Source organism: Mus caroli, chromosome X (assembly GCF_900094665.2).
Source record: "Mus caroli chromosome X, CAROLI_EIJ_v1.1, whole genome shotgun sequence".
NCBI lineage: Eukaryota > Metazoa > Chordata > Mammalia > Rodentia > Muridae > Mus > Mus caroli.
The window spans coordinates 133,837,379-133,855,850 of record NC_034589.1 but is presented as its reverse complement, the minus strand read 5'-3'; the positions used below and the strand labels follow the sequence as shown (position 1 = coordinate 133,855,850).

The 18,472-nt window shown below is 40.3% G+C and overlaps 1 protein-coding gene across 3 annotated transcripts in view; it reads left to right on the top strand.

The window, feature by feature from the left end:
• Amot (angiomotin) overlaps positions 1 to 18,472 on the top strand; it is a 58,382-nt gene that overhangs the window by 22,761 nt on the left and 17,149 nt on the right. For all 3 annotated transcript variants that reach the window (XM_029473546.1, XM_021153301.2, XM_029473548.1), the window contains 4 exons: positions 1,490 to 1,946; positions 5,622 to 5,766; positions 6,151 to 6,243; positions 10,389 to 10,534. In XM_029473546.1, the coding sequence (XP_029329406.1) occupies positions 1,490 to 1,946; positions 5,622 to 5,766; positions 6,151 to 6,243; positions 10,389 to 10,534 (841 nt within the window). The remainder of the gene's footprint in view (positions 1 to 1,489; positions 1,947 to 5,621; positions 5,767 to 6,150; positions 6,244 to 10,388; positions 10,535 to 18,472) is intronic.

Here is an 18,472-nt window from a genome sequence, read left to right as displayed (position 1 = left end):
ATAGTAAACAATTATTTCCAGTGACGTATGTAGAAAATTGGATAAATGTGTGTGTGTGCTAGAGCCACATATGGGACTTCGGGATAGACCCTAGGGTCTAAACAGATTTGAATACTTTCCTGAGTATCAAGGCCATTGGATGAGTCCGAGAGCCAATATTTGCAATGATTTGGTTGTTGTAAAGAGCCTGTACAGGGAGGAGCTCTTGGGGATGCTGGTTTATGGAAGAGCAGTGTGTTAGAGTGTATGGATTGGTGGGGAGAAGTAATTGCTCCTGGCCCTTTGTCCAACTTCTATCAAGAATTTTATGCAAACTAGCACAAAGATAAACAGGTGATTCCATCTTGAAGATACTAACAAGGCAAACATCTCACTGGTAGATAAGCAGCTGTAAATCTTATAGAGTCAAAACATGGGAAGGTCCCAGTATTTTTGCAATTCATTTGTAGCCCTGCCTCTCTGTAACTTACTATGTAGACCAGGTTGCTCTTGACCTCTTGCCTCTGCTTCTTCATGAGTATTAAAGCCATGTGCCACCGTGCCCAGAAGATAATGTAATTTTAAAAAATAGATTTATATGTATGGGTAATTTGCTTATATGTATGCCCTACACATGCATGCCTGATGCCCAACAGAACAGAGCAAATGATCTCATGGAACATGGCTGTTCTGTGGGTCGAGGTAATCAAACCTAGATCCTCTGAGAGAGCAGCCACCTCTTAACCGCTGAACCTCCAACTTCTATATTAAGTAACTGAACAAGGTTGCCCAGCTAGTACACAGTGACAAAAGTCTCTGAAGTTCGTTTATTGGGATTTTAGAGACTTTTTTTGTGTCTAACAATTAGGTACCAAAACTCAATGGACCAAAGTTTTTGTTCTGAACCATTCTATAAACAATAAGTTGGGGATTTGTGTCCCCAAGCTTCATATGTATTATTAAGCTGATAAGTGGCATGAGCAATAATTATTTGATCTCCTTAAATTCATAAATGTCTTCATATCCTTAAGTAATTCTGGAGTGTAGGAATTCTCCAGGGTAGTCCCAGGTGGGGAGATGAAAGGCAGTGGAATGCCTGTTTGAAAAAAGCCAGTAAACATTTTTTACATTGAAGTCTTTGCATGTGATGGGTTGCATACGTCAAGTTTTTTTCAGACAGGTTCAGTTCTCAGTCAACCACATGAGCATTACTTTGTACAAAAGGAATTTTAAACGAGTGAGCAATGAATGTTTGGAGATAGTCATCTTAAGATTCTCCTACTTACCTCAGAAGTTATGTGACTTCGTCTCCAAGAGGAGCATAAATAGCTAGTGAGCAGTAGCAGTTGGACAGAGTCACAAAATGTATCGGTAAGAAGGAACTCAAGAAGTCCTTGACTGGGATCTAATTCAGCCTGCTTCCCATTTTACCTGTATTTGAAGGGAGGAGGGGTTGCTCCTTGTGCATTGGGGGTGAATTTAATTGGAGTTTGAATTTTGTGCTTTTCAGGGCAACACAGGACATCTCCTCGCTGTCTTTGTCAGCCAGGAACTCTCAACCTCACAGCCCTACTTCTTCCCTGACAGCTGGGGCTTCCAGCTTGCCCTTGCTGCAGTCTCCGCCATCCAGTAGATTGCCTCCCGGTCAACACGCCTTGGTCTCGAACCAAGGTGACCACTCTGCTCACCTGTCAAGGCATCAGCAGCATCTTCTTTCGAGTCAGAGTCATCAGGGGGACCACTACCGTCACGCCCAGGCCAGCCTGACTTCAGCGCAGCAGCAGCCAGGAGAAGCCTACTCAGCTATGCCTCGGGCTCAGCAGTCTGCTTCTTATCAGCCCATGCCAGCTGACCCTTTTGCTATCGTCTCTAGAGCTCAGCAGATGGTTGAGATCCTGTCTGATGAGAATCGCAACTTGCGGCAGGAGTTGGATGGATGCTATGAGAAGGTGGCGAGACTGCAGAAGGTATGGCTCCCCCTGAGGGTCAGTCAGTTCAACTCTTTGAATCTTACTAGTGGGACTTGTTAAATGTCCGTATAAAGGTTTCATTGGTGGGGTAGATCTTTGAGATTCTTCTTCTGATGTTGGTCAAACTTTAGAAAAAAACTCTTTGTCTATATAGGATAACTAAGTTTTCTCTCTTTATATTGTCATACCTTAATTATATGAAACTGTGGGCTTCATGGTGAAATTTTTATTGGAATTTTAAATGAATGAGCAATATATTAAGTACTATCATGTGTACTTACTATGGTGTTTTTGAACCCCCCCTTTTTTTTAAGGGGGTAACATTTTACAATTTTACTAAAAGAAATATACTATTGATTTCCCAGACTCTGTAATTCTTAGAAAACTTAGTTGAATGTTTTATTCAAAAAGTCATCAGAGATAGTTCTTCACAATATTTGTAAGGCCTGTGTTTGTGGAAAAACCTGATCGCATTTAAAGACCTTTTGTCTTGATTATGGTTTCCCCATATGATTTTTGTCTCAAAAATCTAAAGCCATAGTACATAGTTACTAGAAAAATCCCACCAGCTGAGATTTTGTATGGTTTATGAAAAGGCTGACAGTGCTCTTCCTTGTGGGAGTTCTCTTCTTCATTCTTTTGATACTGGCCCTCCTCCCTGCTTTTGCTTTGGTCTTTGACCACAGATCCAGTTCAACATCTGCTCTCCTTCTCTGGGATGTGTGTGTGTGTGTGTGTGTGTGTGTGTGTGTCTGTGTCTGTGTGTGTGTGTTGAGGGGGCACACACAAAAGTTGCTTAGCATCACAGCTGGGTGACAGGTGACAGCCATAGGCAGAGGAAATTTAAAAAAAAAAAAAAAGGTGTGCCCAGTTTTTGTTCTTTCCTGTTTCCCCATACCCACTGCTGCAGCTACTTCATAGCACCCCTCAGTTTCTTGCCTTGGTGGCTCTTAGCGAGTTATGCCTGTGGCAGTTTCTTTGTAGCATTTGTCAGTTGGGGAGTTCACATGGTATGATCTCCTGGCAAACTGTTCCGGGAAGGTGAGGCTGGAGAGACAGTTGCTTTGTATTGTTCAGCAGCTCTGTCCTTTGGAGATAAGATGAAAAAAAGGTCCAGGGACCTGCATGATTCCTAAAATTCACTGACACCAGGTCTTTTACCTAAAGGAGAAGAAGGCTTATATTTTTCTATATATACATTATATATATATCCTTTCTCACTTTCCTCAAATCTGATTAGAAACTCTCAGTTTGGATTAAGAGCTATTATTTTGTCTTGGTTTTATAGTTTCTGTCTTCTCAGTTTGACAATACCCCTTGCTCATATCACATTCAGGCTGTCCATGGATTTTGTTCATTGACTAGACCGCTTCTAACTTTTAATTTGCCTTGGCCTGGCCTCATCGTTGACACAATCACCCGTGACTGAGCTCAGCTCTTCCGTGCCAAAGGATCCCTGGTGACAGACCCTAGGGACTGGGTTGGAAAGCTACTAGTGCAGGTAGCAGAATAGGAAGTTTGTTGATTGTTTGTTCCTTGTGCAGAAATACGTCAGAAAAGAACAATCATCATAGTTGGAGTGTCTGCAGAAGCATGGCGTAAGCCAAGACTGAGGTAGAGACAGGTAGGAGAGACGAAGGAATTAAAAGCAGGGTAAATAACATGCACACCAGATGGTAGAGCTAGGGGGAAAAAATGAAACCCCACGGTAGGCTCCGAGGACAGAAAGTATAATGAGCAAGTCTGGAGACCCATGGCCACTCTCCCTCTCTTCTACCTCTTCCTTCACACATTCCCAGCCAGCTGATCTGTCCTTCTGGGAAGGCTTCATCACACAGCTCTCTCTGCAAGGGGACAGACAGTATTTCCTTAGCACCAAGATCCTTCATAAGCAGGCTGTGCATGTTTCAGAAAAGGGACTGTCTTCTTAGGTGTGGCCTTCTGGAATGTAAGGAGGAAGCCTCACTGTCTCTTGGCTGCTTCTTTCACACTAACACTGCCCAGCCTGCTCTTTCTCGAAGGGAAGTGTTTCTTCTCTCCTCTTCAGCAGTTGAATTGCATGCGAAAGCTCCACCAAGCACAGGAGCCTGTCTCTAAATGCCATTCACCAGTTTTCACCTTCTGTGCTGTTATCTTGGTACCATCTGCAAGGAGAAAAACACTTTCATGTCTGCTCTTTTCAGTGGCATAAGCCTCATTTGTTTGCAGGCAGTCCTGCCTCCAGCAGGATTTTAAAGATGGGGGCAGCTGGAATTGGAGGTGATAGAAATCCTCCCTCCCCTCCCCCACCTTCAATTGGGGCGCCTGTGTATTTCACCCCCTAAAGCACTCTGAGCTTTGTTCAGGAAGAGTGGAAAACTGAGAAGCAATGCAGAGCAGTTGGAGGAGTCAGACTTAATTTCAAAATTGCTTAATAGGCCATGGGGTTTATTTGTCTTATACAAATTATATGCAAATAAGGTCTGCAGTTCTTACACATGCTGTACTGGTCGCAAGGCTCTGGAGTCTAATTTCTTGTTTTCTTCCTGTTTCTGTCTAATTCTGGACAAGAGTCTTTGTCTGGTCCTTTTCTTCTTCTTCTTCTTCTTCTTCTTCTTCTTCTTCTTCTTCTTCTTCTTCTTCTTCTTCTTCTCATTTTATAAGATTTGCAGAGAGGTGTCATAAAATAACACAAATCCTGTCTTTCAGCTAGAAATCTGTACTAGTTTCCCACTGACTCTGGTGAGTATGGGCTAAAGTCCAAATGCCTGACATTTAAAACCATTTTATGACCTGCCTTCAGTCCATCTTCACAGCCACATCCCTCTAGCTTCCCTGTGGCTACCACACAGTGTCCAGCCAGATTAAACTCCTGGTCATTCTGGGAATGCATTTGCTTACTCAGAATAGAATACCCTTCTACTCACCTCTGCCCATTGAAATCCAATCCAGCTTTCAGGATCCGACTCTAAATGCCATCTCTCCCTGACATTATTTTTCCTCCCCTCCCCCACCTAGGGATAACTTAGATCCTTCTTTTAGCTTTATATCATTATGCCTTGTTTTTTTATAAAGCTGTAGTTTGCCCTCTATTCTCTGACTTGATTATACTGAAAGTTCCTTGAAGGCGAGGATAATGTGCATGTTCTCACTCTGGTTAATCAGGCCTTCCTAACTATTTGACCCTTGATTAAATATTTGTGAAAGTGAATTGAATTATATTGCAGGAGGCTGACGATTTGGGATTTTAGGGCTCATGTTTGCTGCTGATCTGTACTTGGGATAGGTAATTTAACTACTCTCTCATGCTAAACTGGGACAAGTTAACATTGCCTAGGCATATGTCAGGACAAAATGAGAGAACCACATAGAAAGAAGTCCTTTGAGGGCTTCAAAATAAAGTTATTGCTATATAATAGACAATGTTAATATTTTTAAAATCAAGAAATAATGTAGAAATTACACTCAGAAAATAATTTAGAAATTAGAATCAGGTATGAAGTCCATTTTATGGAGAAAGAGAGACTTTGCTTTTGTCCTAAGGAAATCCCATGAAGCATTTGAGCCATTGACTGAGCTTGCAGTCTATCTGAAAGGAGATGCAACTGAAGAGTCACGTGTATGGTTCTAAACTGTCATTTCCATCTAACTCCTAGTATCAATACCATCTTTCTTTCCTTTTTTTATGTTAAGGTGGAGACAGAAATCCAACGGGTCTCAGAGGCTTATGAGAACTTGGTGAAGTCATCTTCCAAAAGAGAGGCTCTGGAGAAAGCCATGAGGAACAAGCTGGAGGGTGAGATTAGAAGGATGCATGACTTCAACAGAGATCTGAGAGGTGAGCGACAAGTGCACTTCACTTTCTAGTTATTTTGTTTGCTTGTTTGTTTGGGGGACAAGGTCTCTTTACATAGTTCAGGCAGGCCTAGGATTTACAACATAGTCCATGCTAGCCTCATATTCCACAATTCCCCTGCTTTCCCCTCCCAGGCAGTGAGGATAAAAGCATTTGCCCCGACAGACATCTGATTCTTGCTTTAGAGTAGCTCTTGTATTATTTTAAGATTTACATTTGAAAATTTGGGACTGTGTCACCCACCCTGTTTGTCAAAAACAAAACAAAACAAACCCAAAAACCCAAAAAACCCAGTGATGACTTTTGCCAAAGGCCTGTATTTAGAAGGCAGGTAGCATGTGTGTTAACCGTCTTCACCTTCCACAGACCGTCTAGAGACTGCCAACAAGCAGCTGGCAGAGAAGGAGTACGAGGGGTCTGAGGACACCAGGAAGACCATCTCTCAGCTCTTTGCCAAACGTAAGTCTGCAATCTCCAGAGGCAGGCGTGAATGTGTGCATAGTAGTAACAGGTGTGGTAATGTGGCAGGTCTTGTTGGAGGTAAATTTTATGAAAATGTTGCCTGGCTCTTCTCTTTAGCCTTCTAGAACATCCAGGAGAGAATGAGTCTTATCTTTTTCCTGTTAGTGCATGAAAGGCCACGAAGGCCTCTGCCCCAACTCTAGTCACATTGAAGGAGTGTTCTCCATACTAAGTCAGAGAAAATCCATTAGAGTTCCTGCCATTGTCAAGGCTAGCTGAAGAAAAGACCTTAAGGAATACTGTCCTCAATAATGCTGAAGGGATTGTAGGCTCTGGGAGATGGGATGAACATATAGAACAATGATTAATGTTTGAAATCCCCAGCCTATGTCACGGGTTCACCTACTAAACACTTATTGCTGCGTCATATTATTACCCACTGGCAGATTGTAGAATAGCCAGAAAAGGAAGAGCCTTGATACGACCTGGACTCATGGTTCTGATTACGGAGTTGGAGGGTATGGGGCTGGGCAGAGCTGGGCCTTCCTTATAATAGTGCTTCCTTTGTCTGGAAATACTCCTAGGACTGTAACAATGAATTAATCCTCTTCTTTATCGAGTCCCTAATGGACTCCACCCAGCTAGACAATGCCTAATTCTTTCCAATTGCTTTAATAACAGCAGCAATAAAAACTTCATAGTGGTTGGAGCCCACTGGGAGCATGAATTGGGTTGAGAACAGATGAACTGTCCTTGTTCCTGCAGATGCCTAAGCTTGTCTGCCCCCCTACTCCAGCCTCCTCAGTGCAACTCCCACTGAAGTCCTTCTTGGTGGGGACTTGTCAGTCTCTTCTATTTTTGCTGGGTCTCTCAATGACCCTTTCATGTCATTCTGTGCAGTTTCCAGTTAGCTTTTACAAGTCTGTTTGATCTTCATTTACAATATTCCCTTCCCTGCCTGGATTGCTCTGTTGTGCTCTGGCTTCAGAACAGTTTTTCTTCCTCTTGGCCCCGAGCCTCCTGTTCCTTTGTCAGTAGTCTTAAGGGTAAGGAATGTTGTTTTTCTGGTGTCATCAGAACCCAGGGTAAATTGTGAAGTTGCTTTTGTGGTGTCACTGTTACTCTGGAAGCTAGTTCAGTGGCAGGAAGTCGGTGGAGGCCTCCCAGAATAAAACAAAACATATGGATTCTTGCCCTGGATCTTCTAGCTTATACTCCTCTGTGTGAAGAAATGGTATTTCAGGTGCTCTCAGAGCTCTGCTGTAGGTTCATAAAATTCACTTAGTTACTAAGCAAAATTACATTAACAGCAGGGTGAAATCCTGTCAGTGGTTCTAAAACTAGGTGGAGAAGAGAGCATGTCTTTTTGACCCATTTATTTCTTGTGCCCTTAGACATACAAAGGGTCCTCAAAGATGGGAAGTGTAGAAGGAAGAAAGAAGGCTCTATTGAAAAACCTTCTCTGGGAATATACTCCAGCAACCCCAGAAAGATAGAAGCAGTTCAAGCCAAGAGGTGGTTGGGTACACTAGAAAACCTTAGCTCCACTATGGAATCCACCCCTCATTTTCCAGGAGCTCTGGCGTGTTAGTCACGCTCGATCTCCAAGTCCTGTTTCCTCCTATGCAAAATAGAGAAGGGAAGAATAACACCTCATATCCTTGTTCTGAGGATTAAGCAAGCACAATGCCTGATATGTAGTGAGTGTTCAGCGAATGTTCATTTCTTTTCAAGGCACATCTCTTCAGATAGGAGTCTGTGAGAAATGAGACCAAATTGGCCTCGTGAAAATAATGTTCAAGGTCTTCAAAGGAAGAACCACCCTCACTTCCAAGTCTAAACACTTTATTTGAGTCTCTGGTATGAGGTTTGTCCTAGGTCACAGGACAGGTACCTGGAAAAACCTGAGACATACTGTATATGCCATTGTCCCTTGTAGCTGTACTTTCATATTAAGTTCAGAAACAAAATTCCTACTTGTACAGGTCCGGTGACACTTAGCTGTCACACCTAAAAAAAAAAAAAGCTAATATGAAGAGATCAGTCATATTTAATTAAAAGACACATTTTGAAGCTCTATGATTCGTTTTCATCATTAGTCATGGTGATGATTATCATACTCTTTGGTACTTTTTCATGTTTTGCTCATTTAAATACATTGTATTATCTCATAGAATCCTTAAGAAATATGGATTACACAAGACAGTATAATGTTCCCTGTGCTTTCATTACAGAGTGGTTTTATCCTTTCATAGGATGTCCATCTTTCTACTTACATAACTCTCCTGTCCTTCCATTGTTGGCTACTTTTTTTTAAATTAAAGACATAAGCATATCATTCATAGGTGTTTCACATTTAGGATCTGATCAGGGTGACTTCTGGATGTGGTTCTGATGCAGAAAAAACGTTGTATATTTTGCCTTTTAGTTAAAAATATTTTGATTATTGTTGTTGAGTAGCAGGAATTATATAGTGGCTAAGCATATAGTAGACAGGTATTTGAATAACACTTGTCCTGCATTGTTTTTCTAAGGGCAATACTCCTTCCTGGTGTGGCATAAGGCGTGGGGCAAGGTAAATGGGATCTAGCCCTTAGACTACGATTTTAGCTTTAGTGAGCCTGTGCTTTTGGACTATGGGCCATACAAATGTGGCTCAATCCCTACTCTTGTTTACTGTACCAGGAAGAGAGGGGCCTAGAGTCAGGGTATTTCTTCTTCTCCAGCTTGGAACATGTTAAAATAAACATTACCCCTTCTCCAGACGGTTTAGTATCCAAAATATTTCAATAAGCGAGGTTCTGGTAAAAATTTCTCCTCAGGGCATGCCTTGTTGAGAAGAACAAGATGCTCTGGGATATTTCATAATGGTCTCTTTGCCCTCCTGCGGCAAATGACACGAGGACATTTTTTTCTGATCTCCTGGGAGAAGCTGGATGAACACCTGGTGGCAAAACTTCCAAGAATGTGGGTGTTCCAGTGTTCCAGTGTTCCAGTATGAGTGCCTCTCCTAGGAATTAGCTCTTACATTTGTGCATCCTGAGCTACCAGTTAATCAATCATATAGTTCAGGGTTTCCTAATCAGCTTCAGGTTTCCATGCTCCCTGCTCATGGAATTCTAATTTGCTAAATTGTGATCCCCTGTCCACCTGTCTCCTACTTTGAGGTCGGAAGCTCTTCCAGTGAACTTTACTTCTGAGGGCTCTCTGGAGATCTCTCCTCAATTTTTTTTTTTTTAGTTCAACTTTTAAAACCTCTAATCATATGGAGTCTCAATCTTTAAGTTCCTTCCATGCTGTATTAGAAGCCAGAAGTTCCATCATTCTACTTTAGAAAAAAATGTTAAGACATGACTGGTCATTGACCTAACTGCTTTTCATGCTAAAGTAGGGAAGGTAAAGGCAGGGCAGAAGCTAGAATCAAGGCCCTGTTTAAATGCAGCATCATAGACTTGAGGCTCAGAGCTGTGATATTTATTGAACAAGTGCTGCATGGCTGAGATGAACACCATTTCATCTTGCTACGTCCTTTCCTGGTACACATTTTGGTTGTTCAGTTTTATCTGAACAGAGATTAGGGATCACATTCTCTTTGGATTCCAGTTCCTGTGTTTCAGAGTCTCTTTGTCTTGTTCATTTCTAATATCTTTTATTTACCCTGCTTGACAAAGACTCTCCAGTGGTTTCATCTTTATGTATGTTACTCTGCTTTTGAATGTGACCAACAATTAGAACAATTTTTTAGTGACTCTTCCATTCTAAAGGCAGATTGTATCTATGCAAATGTATATACGCAGGAATATACATACACACATGCATAGTTATATCCCTACACATCTTACATGTAAATATGTGCATACACATATATGCAAAATACATATTTTACTACTATAAAAGTTCTAAACATTACTTACATGAAGTGGATGCCTATATTTCTCTGATTCTAAATTTTTTCCCATACGCTCCCCTGTTAGATTGGGCTTTCCGTAGTTAGTAGTCAATTCAGTGGCAAAATCCAGATGTTATAAATTTTGATTCTCTTAGCCATGTGCTAGGAGTGTGCAAACTGTCTATCAGTTTTGCTAACTTCAGGCTTTGACTCAGCTTCAGGATGACAGTATTGATATTTCATGTCCATACAGATAAAGAAAACCAGCGGGAGAAGGAGAAGCTGGAAGCTGAGTTGGCTACTGCCCGTTCTACCAATGAAGACCAAAGGCGACACATTGAAATCCGAGACCAGGCATTGAGCAATGCCCAGGCGAAGGTGGTGAAGCTGGAAGAAGAGGTAGGTGTCCTCAGGTAGCATATGAGCCTGAGAGTAAAAGAGCTGGGGAACTCGTAGCGCTGGATTTCTCATCCGTTTGATTATGCACTGTATACAATATCCCAACAGAGACAGATTTTGGCTGTTCAGTTTTATCTGAACAGAGATAAGGGACTGAATGATTTTTGGATTCCATTTTCTTTGTCTCAGAGTCTCTTTCTCTTGCTCATTTCTAATACATTTTATTTATCCTGCTTGACAGAAACTCTTCAGTGGTTTTCTTTTTATGAATGTTGCTCTGCTTCTGACTGTGACCAACAATTAGAACAACTTCTTAGTGACTCTTCTATTCTAAAGACAGAGATTGTATGTATGCAAACATACAAACACATGAATATGCATACATACTTCAGAATATAAAACCATTACAGTCAAAGGAGGCAATTTCCATTCTCCCATTTATTTCATAAACTGATACCATAAGTTCTCCCTAGTACCTCAGCCTTGCCTTAAGCCTCTTCTTACTAAGCTTGAAGATTTCCTTCCAAAGGACTATAGAATGATCCCAGATACTTTGAAGTACTCCTATGATCTTGCAATTGGAACGGTCCTGTTCTCCCCACACTAGATGGAAAGTCAAGCCTGCTCCTTGTCCTAAGTCCGAAATGCATCTTGACACCCGCATTTTTTGCTATTGCATTTGAAAATATTGTTTGGAGATGGAAGCAGTCTTCAGAGGTCTGGGACAGAAATAAGACCCAGGGAGAATTTATAGTTTATGTCAGGAGAATGTATTGGTAAAGATCTTTGTTGTGGCTTAGAGACCAGTTTTAATGTTATTATGTGGTATGGTTGTATTTTTCAGCTCTTTGTGTGAGTGGATGGAACCATCCCTTGACAAATACAAGGGCCTCTGAACTATTAAGAATATGATTTAAATATGTATCCGATTAGCATCCATGTAGAAGTTGCTCTATTGCAACACTAAACTGTCTTACTATGAAAAGGAGGGAGTTTTGCTGCTGTACTGCTCATTAATTAATCCTGGATGTTGGTTGAGATTGTACTAGAGTAAAATTAATTCTTCAATGTTTTGAACATTTGGGAATAAGTGTATTCCAACAAAGATGTGATGATGAAGTATAAATTGACTAAAAAAATTAAAACCTTGTTAAATTCTATTTTGAAATTTGAGTTATTTTAAGAGAAATACTACCTTTCATGGATCCGTAGTAGGAAACCACTTGGGCTACATGGCAAAATCAAGGCCAGCCCAAAGTTGTATAGTGAAAACCTTTTAGAAAACAATAGTAATACCCCCCATTATTTTACAAGTTGAAAGCCTTATGAACCTAAAATAAAATTGTCATTTTCTGGACTAAATGACATTGTAGCTATTGTATGAGAAATGCCTTCCCTGCCTCCATTAATTGTCTACTTCTTGGCCCTCACTAGGAATGGCCCTGGTTTCTGGAGATCTCCAGACTTATAGATTTTCTCTGCTGTTCTTTTTGAGCCTTAAAGACTGGTTGGAGTTAGGTTGTGAGTTAAGAGTTTCTTAGGAGATAATACCGTGTAATCCATGATATCTTTTAGCGTGACTTATCCAAGTGTTAATGTCAAGTTGTAGAGAGTCAATACTTCTTCAGACCTCTATCTTAAGAACATACTGTTACTTCATGATGTGATTGACTCCCCCAAGAGGCCTTGGTTATTCAAGATTAAAACTGCTCAGCATAGACTATTAGGATTCACAAACGGTATCAGTTTGATATGGGGTCTTTAATGTGGTTCTGTCACAAAAACAGTGCCTGTTTCTATCTTATGTATGGTTTCTGTGCTGGGCATGGTGGCACATGCTTTTGATCCCAACAGTTAGGAGTGAGAGGCAGATGGATTTCTGTGAGTCCAAGGCCCACCTCAGTCTACATCTTCCAGGACAGACCAAGTTACAGAGTGAGGCCCTGTTCCAGAAAACAGAATGAGAGAGTGGAAGGGAGAGCTAGAGAAGATTTCTTATGCTTGGTGGACATGGCTCAAGGACAGCCATGTTGGAAAGCAGAGAGAGAGAGACACCAGAAGGCTCGGCAGTGTCCTGTGTGAACACACATTGTGTGGTTCATGTCCGGCTTTATGAATTTTCCTTATTGCTCAGAACTTTGGAGGTTTTTTTTTTTTTTTTTTTTTTTCCAGGAAGAAAAAAGTTTTCTTACTGATTGAGCAAATCAGGTTTATAAGAGCTTTCTCATAATAGGCCTTTTGCTGGGGGAATATTTTTCTCAGGTTTCTTAAGTTTAGGGTCACTCAGGTAATTAGTTTTCATTGCATCAAGATGGTGGAGAATTAACTGTATTGATTCAAGGACCCTTGAGTGCTTTTATACCGTCACCTCTTGAAAGCAAGCCCTCGTGTGGGTGCATTCCTTGACATTCATTTCATTTTTCTAATCCAATGAGCCTCCTGTGGGTCTCAGCAGTCTCCTTTATAAGCATTCCACAGAAGGGACGCCTCAGGCAAGAACTGTTTTCCTAAAGTCCTAACTTGCAATCTCTCCTAGATTAATGCAGATTCCTTTATGAACCATAGTCTCATGACATCTACAGAGAGATTTTTGCTAGGGTGGGGATGACTAGATTCTTGTTTTTCCTCACAAGTCACGGTGATACAGACCTTAAAATTAGACTACATCCTATGTAGCAAAGAGCCAGAGGAGGTAAGTGATGCCTTCCTAACCCCCTGTCCCTTGCCTTTTGGGACACGTGGGTCTTATTGAAATTGACACTGATTAACCAAGTCAAAAGAGCTCTGTGTCCTAAAGCAGCCACAGTATTCTGACATTCATAGAGAGCTTCCTCCCATCCCTTCAAAGTTAACCTCACTGGGGTGTTTCCATGGAAGTCTGGCATATCTTTCTCACAAAACTCAAGTCAGCCCGGCTTCTGGCCGGCTGCTACGTTAGGAGAATACAGAGTTGAAGCAGTGGCTTGGATAATTGTTTCAGGGATGGTGGGAAAAATAGACTTGGCAAACCCAGTACGGGAAGATGCTGAGGGCAAACTGCTTAGTGAGTGCAGTGTGTAGGAGAGTAGAAAGCAGGAGGAGAGAGGACTGGCTGAAGGAGGCAGTGAGCCATATTTGGAGTTGGAATGAACACTCTACAGATTAAAGAAGAAGCTAAAGTTCAGAATCACAGTGACTGGTGATGATTTAGGTGATTTAGATTGTTATTCGTGTTGAGATCCTCATGTCACTCTCTTGTCACCTCAGCCACTTCTCCCAATGTACCTACCTTGTTTTATTTCATTTCTCCTAGCATTCTTCTTAAGGCTAACATTTGCCAATCTTTCTGTGCCCCTCACTACTAGATTTACTAGGCTCTTCATTTGTTTGTTCTAAAAGATAGTTTTTGTTGTCTACCAGGTACTACACCAGTTTCCTCCTTCCCAGTAACAAAGGAAGATGTCTGCATAAACATTTATATGTTTAATACTCTCTAATAATTTTGAACTGAGGTTGGTGAAGTTTAAGCTTATACACTATCTAGAGTGTGTTATAAGTTTGAGTGGAAGTCTAAGAGTGTGAATTATGTGTGCACTAAGAGGGTTGATAGAATAAGGTACATATGCACTCAGGAATTTCCTGGGATGTTCTACTGATGAACTGTCAATTCATTTGAAAGGCATTTCCTCAAAAGATGACTTTTTTTTTGACATTCCAAGTATTTAGGTTTATTGATTGAATGGGGGTGAGGGCAGTAGATTATAGTTTGGGTTGGTGTGGAGTCCTCTGATTTCATCATTATCACCTTAGATAAACTAAAAGATGATGGGAGACTAAGAAAGAGCATGCATTGAAATCCCAGCCCTGCCAGTTATTTGCTGTCTAAGTTTAGACAAATTTAATTTCTTTGAGCCACCTATGAAATGAAAACATTAACATTCAGTCAAACTCTATGAATTGCCAATATTCAGCCTTTTGACCCACAAAATGGAAATCTCATGTGACTCAGAATAAAATTTACCTTATCGAATTATTATGAGGGTTTGGTGAAGTCAATATGTGGAGTTCCCACTACATGGGATGCTCCATAAACATTAGATTCCCTTTCTTATAGGAAAATGCCTTTCAAATAGCATTCAACAGATGATTTTTGAATAAAATAATCACTGAAGGAAGCCAGTTTCTATGTATGAATATGAGGTCAGTCCTACACATTCTCACCCCACCAATTACTTTCTTTTTTTTTTTTTTCTAAATTACCCTGGGTTCTTTTTCTTTTAATTATTAGATATTTTCTTTATATACATTTCAAATGCTATCCCAAAAGTTCCCTATACCCTCCCTTCACCTTGCTCCCCTACCCACCCACTCCTGCTTCCTGGCCCTGGTGTTCCCCTGTACTGGGGCATATAAAGTTTGCAATACCAAGGGGCCTCTCTTCTCTGTGATGGCTGACTAGGCCAGAAAAATGACATTTCTAATGCAATTTCAGTGCATTCAGTGCAATTTCTTTGTAGTGATTGTTGGTTGTTTTAGCCAACATATTTAAAAAGGAGAAATTATGTCCACACAGCAAACAGAGATGGAGTTGTCTTTCTTGGTGTGCTCCTTTCATTCTTCTCCTCCTCTTCCTCTTCCTCCTCCTCTTCCTCCTCCTCCTTCTTCTATCACTATGGCTTTTTAAATTCCCAACGTAGGAACCTTGTAGATTTCTTTATTCCCAAGGCAACAAATTTTCAGAAGTGGTGTTTTACTCTTTAAGTCTTTTAATATCTACCAGTGGACCATAACCTTCTGGCAATGGTCAGAGGCAGCTTGCTAATACCAGGCTAGTGTTACCAAATTGCTTCACTGTGAACCCTGACTTAGAGCAGGTTCCCTGGGTAAAACTAAATCAGATCAGATTAAAATTACTGAAAGTTCATGGGGCAACATAAAACTCCTTGTATGAAGGAGTGAAATAGAGAAAATATACTGTAGACATGACATTTTAGAAAGGACTATGTGTACATAATGGAAGGCAAGAGATAATATAGATATGATGTAGGCACCTGACCTTACTTCTGCATCAGCTTCAGTGTTCTTGAGAAGATGGGTGCCTGTATATGTCAGGATTCACTCCTTCTACCTAAAGATCTATGTTTTTAATCCCTGATTTGTACTTTTAACAGATAGCGGTTGATGTGGCTCAGTGGTAGGGCACTTGCCTAGGATGCACATGGCCTAGTTAAAAAAATAAATAAATTAAAGAATGGCAACAGACATAGTTTATATCCTCTAGGAATATTTCAAGTATTAGTATCTTTCCACAAGTGAGAATATTAAAGTACGGGCAGATTAGGCAGGACAGTTAGAAAGAAATCTAGGGAAAACACACATACCACTAGCCCTGTTACTTATCATCATTTAAATAAATGGGAAAATGATGGATTAAGGAACTTCCCTGTAAAGGCTTGAGAGAAACAATTAACCTAAGGTGCTCTAAAACGGATTTTGTATATAGCTATCTTTTTTTTTTAAGTCAGTTTGAAAGACACCCACAGTTGTTGGAAGGAGGGAAGAGATGCCATCACATGGTATTCATTTGTAGGGATCAGATTCTCCTGAGTCAGAAGAGGTTATGGGATCTGCCAAATTCTTGGGAATGGGTTCAAATTATTACAGAAGTGCAGTGGAAAAGATGATTGACTTAGCTCAAGAGTATTTGCTCTGTTCTTTATCAGATTACTGTCCTATTATTATTTCTCCAATTTCTTAGGATTTTTAAAGATTCCTTTTGTATGTCTGCATTTGTGGGGAGGGAGAGAGAAAAAGAGAGAGAGAGAGAGAGAGAGAGAGAGAGAGACTGACTTTAGTATTCAAAGTACAGGGCTGACAGACCTTTGAAAATTTATCCTGAATAGGAATGATTCGATACCCTTATCATGACTTGGCCAAGCAAAGTAAATATTTAAGGACTACTGGTGAAGAGACAGAAATGGAAGTTGCCATAGATAGATCCACTGGGGTAAGGAAAAAATGACTCAAAGATGAAGGCAAAGGCAAGGCAAATAATGGGTTAAGGAGACAAATTGAGAACAAAGATTAGAGGAAAGTAAGGGAAGGGAAAAATCTTTGACAGGTTTTGAGAAGCAGAGTTTACTAAGAAAACTTAAATGGATGGGATGATGTCTCTTATTCACTGGATAACCAGAGGGATTTAGTTTGAAATGATGGATTTGCATGGCTTCTTCTAGGAACTCCTTGGAATGGGATTTGATTAGCTACTCCGAATGACTAATCTGTGGTTCTGAAAACTCATTTTCCACGCGAAGATGAGAGCCACTCTTGTGAATTTGGAAACTTTTCAAGAGAACCCTCATTTCCTTAAACACTGAAGACATCACAAAATAAATAATCTAGGATAAAAAGTACACATTTTCTGTGATCTCTCTCTCTCTCTCTCTCTCTCTCTCACACACACACACACACACACACATACAGACACACAAATACACACAAATACACAGGGCATTTCTAACCTCCATAGTTATAAATAACTATATAATATTCTAGGACCTTATTTAAGATCTTATTTTGTTTAGCCCTCTGAGATACTGCTCATTGTTAACTATGAAAAGAGGACTTCTAGATTTGTGAACTATGGGAGTTTAAAGACTCACAGAGGTCATTGTAAACAATTTATCTAGTTTAATGAGCTTTTTAAAAACTTCTTAAAACTTTGTGGGAGAAGGAATTCCTAAGCAGTAAGGAGTGCAGCACCAAAGGATATATGGGACCCATAAGTATTCTGTGTATAACAATGATGCATCTGATTTACAATAAGATAAATGTCAAGCTAGATGTAGTGGAGTAGACCTGTAATCCCAGCAGTATGGAAGGAGGATCTTAGGTTTGAGGTCAGCTTAGGCTATTTTGAAAAATGGTGTCTTAAACAAGATGACTGAGTGGAATAAGGTGGGCAGCTAGTACTTTATGAAAAACATCAGAAACAAGAAGGGATGAGTACACAAACATATACATGTGCACACGGGAACTCATGAATGTATGTATGTATATATTAGGATGTTTTATGTAGAACCCTAAATACATAAATAAATACACAATAGAGGAAAAGAGAAGTGATTCAACCAATCCATAGCAGTAGCTCCCTACAAAATACCAGATCTATGAAATACAGTTTGAAGTCTTGAAAACCTTCAAAGATTGATGAGGTGTCCCCTACTCCATAAAATACTATGGCTGGCACTGAATAGTAAATAGTTTTAATTTTTTGAAGGCAATGTAGTGTTGGCTGCAACTACTGTTCTCAGTCACAATGGCTGGAAGGCAACTGTTCACATTCTACAGGCCTGGCACTGTATTGGCCATTTAGCTTTGTTGATTCATGAACTTCTCATCCTATTACCTATGCTTGTTTGTTAACAAATGGAGACTCTGAGGCAGAGTGGAGAAGTTGTCATTCATAGCCAACAAGTAATCTAGGTTGAGGAGCTTAAGGGCATACATAACTGGGAAGAGAGTAAAACTAAAGTACATAAAATCTAGGAGAGTAATGAAGTTAGAACACATTGATCGTAGTACCTAGAAATATCTGCACAATGTGGAGTGTATAACCTAGAAGATAGCTGAGTTTGTAAGTTACATGCAGAAAGCCTAGCATGGGTAGCATCCAAAAATTGTCACTTTCCATTGTGACATATCTTGGGGATAAGCAAGCACTTCCCAGGTGCTTTTGGTATTTGTGGGTTAGCTATAATCTCTCTCTCTCTCTTTCTTTCTCTTTTTCTTTTTTTTTCTCTCTCTCTTTCTTTCTTTCTTCCTTCCTTTCTTCCTTCCTTCCTTCCTTCCTTCCTTTCTTACTTTCTTTCTTTCTTTCTTTCTTTCTTTCTTTCTTTCTTTCTTTCTTTCTTTCTTTCTTTCTTTCTTTCTTCCTTCCTTCCTTCCTTCCTTCCTTCC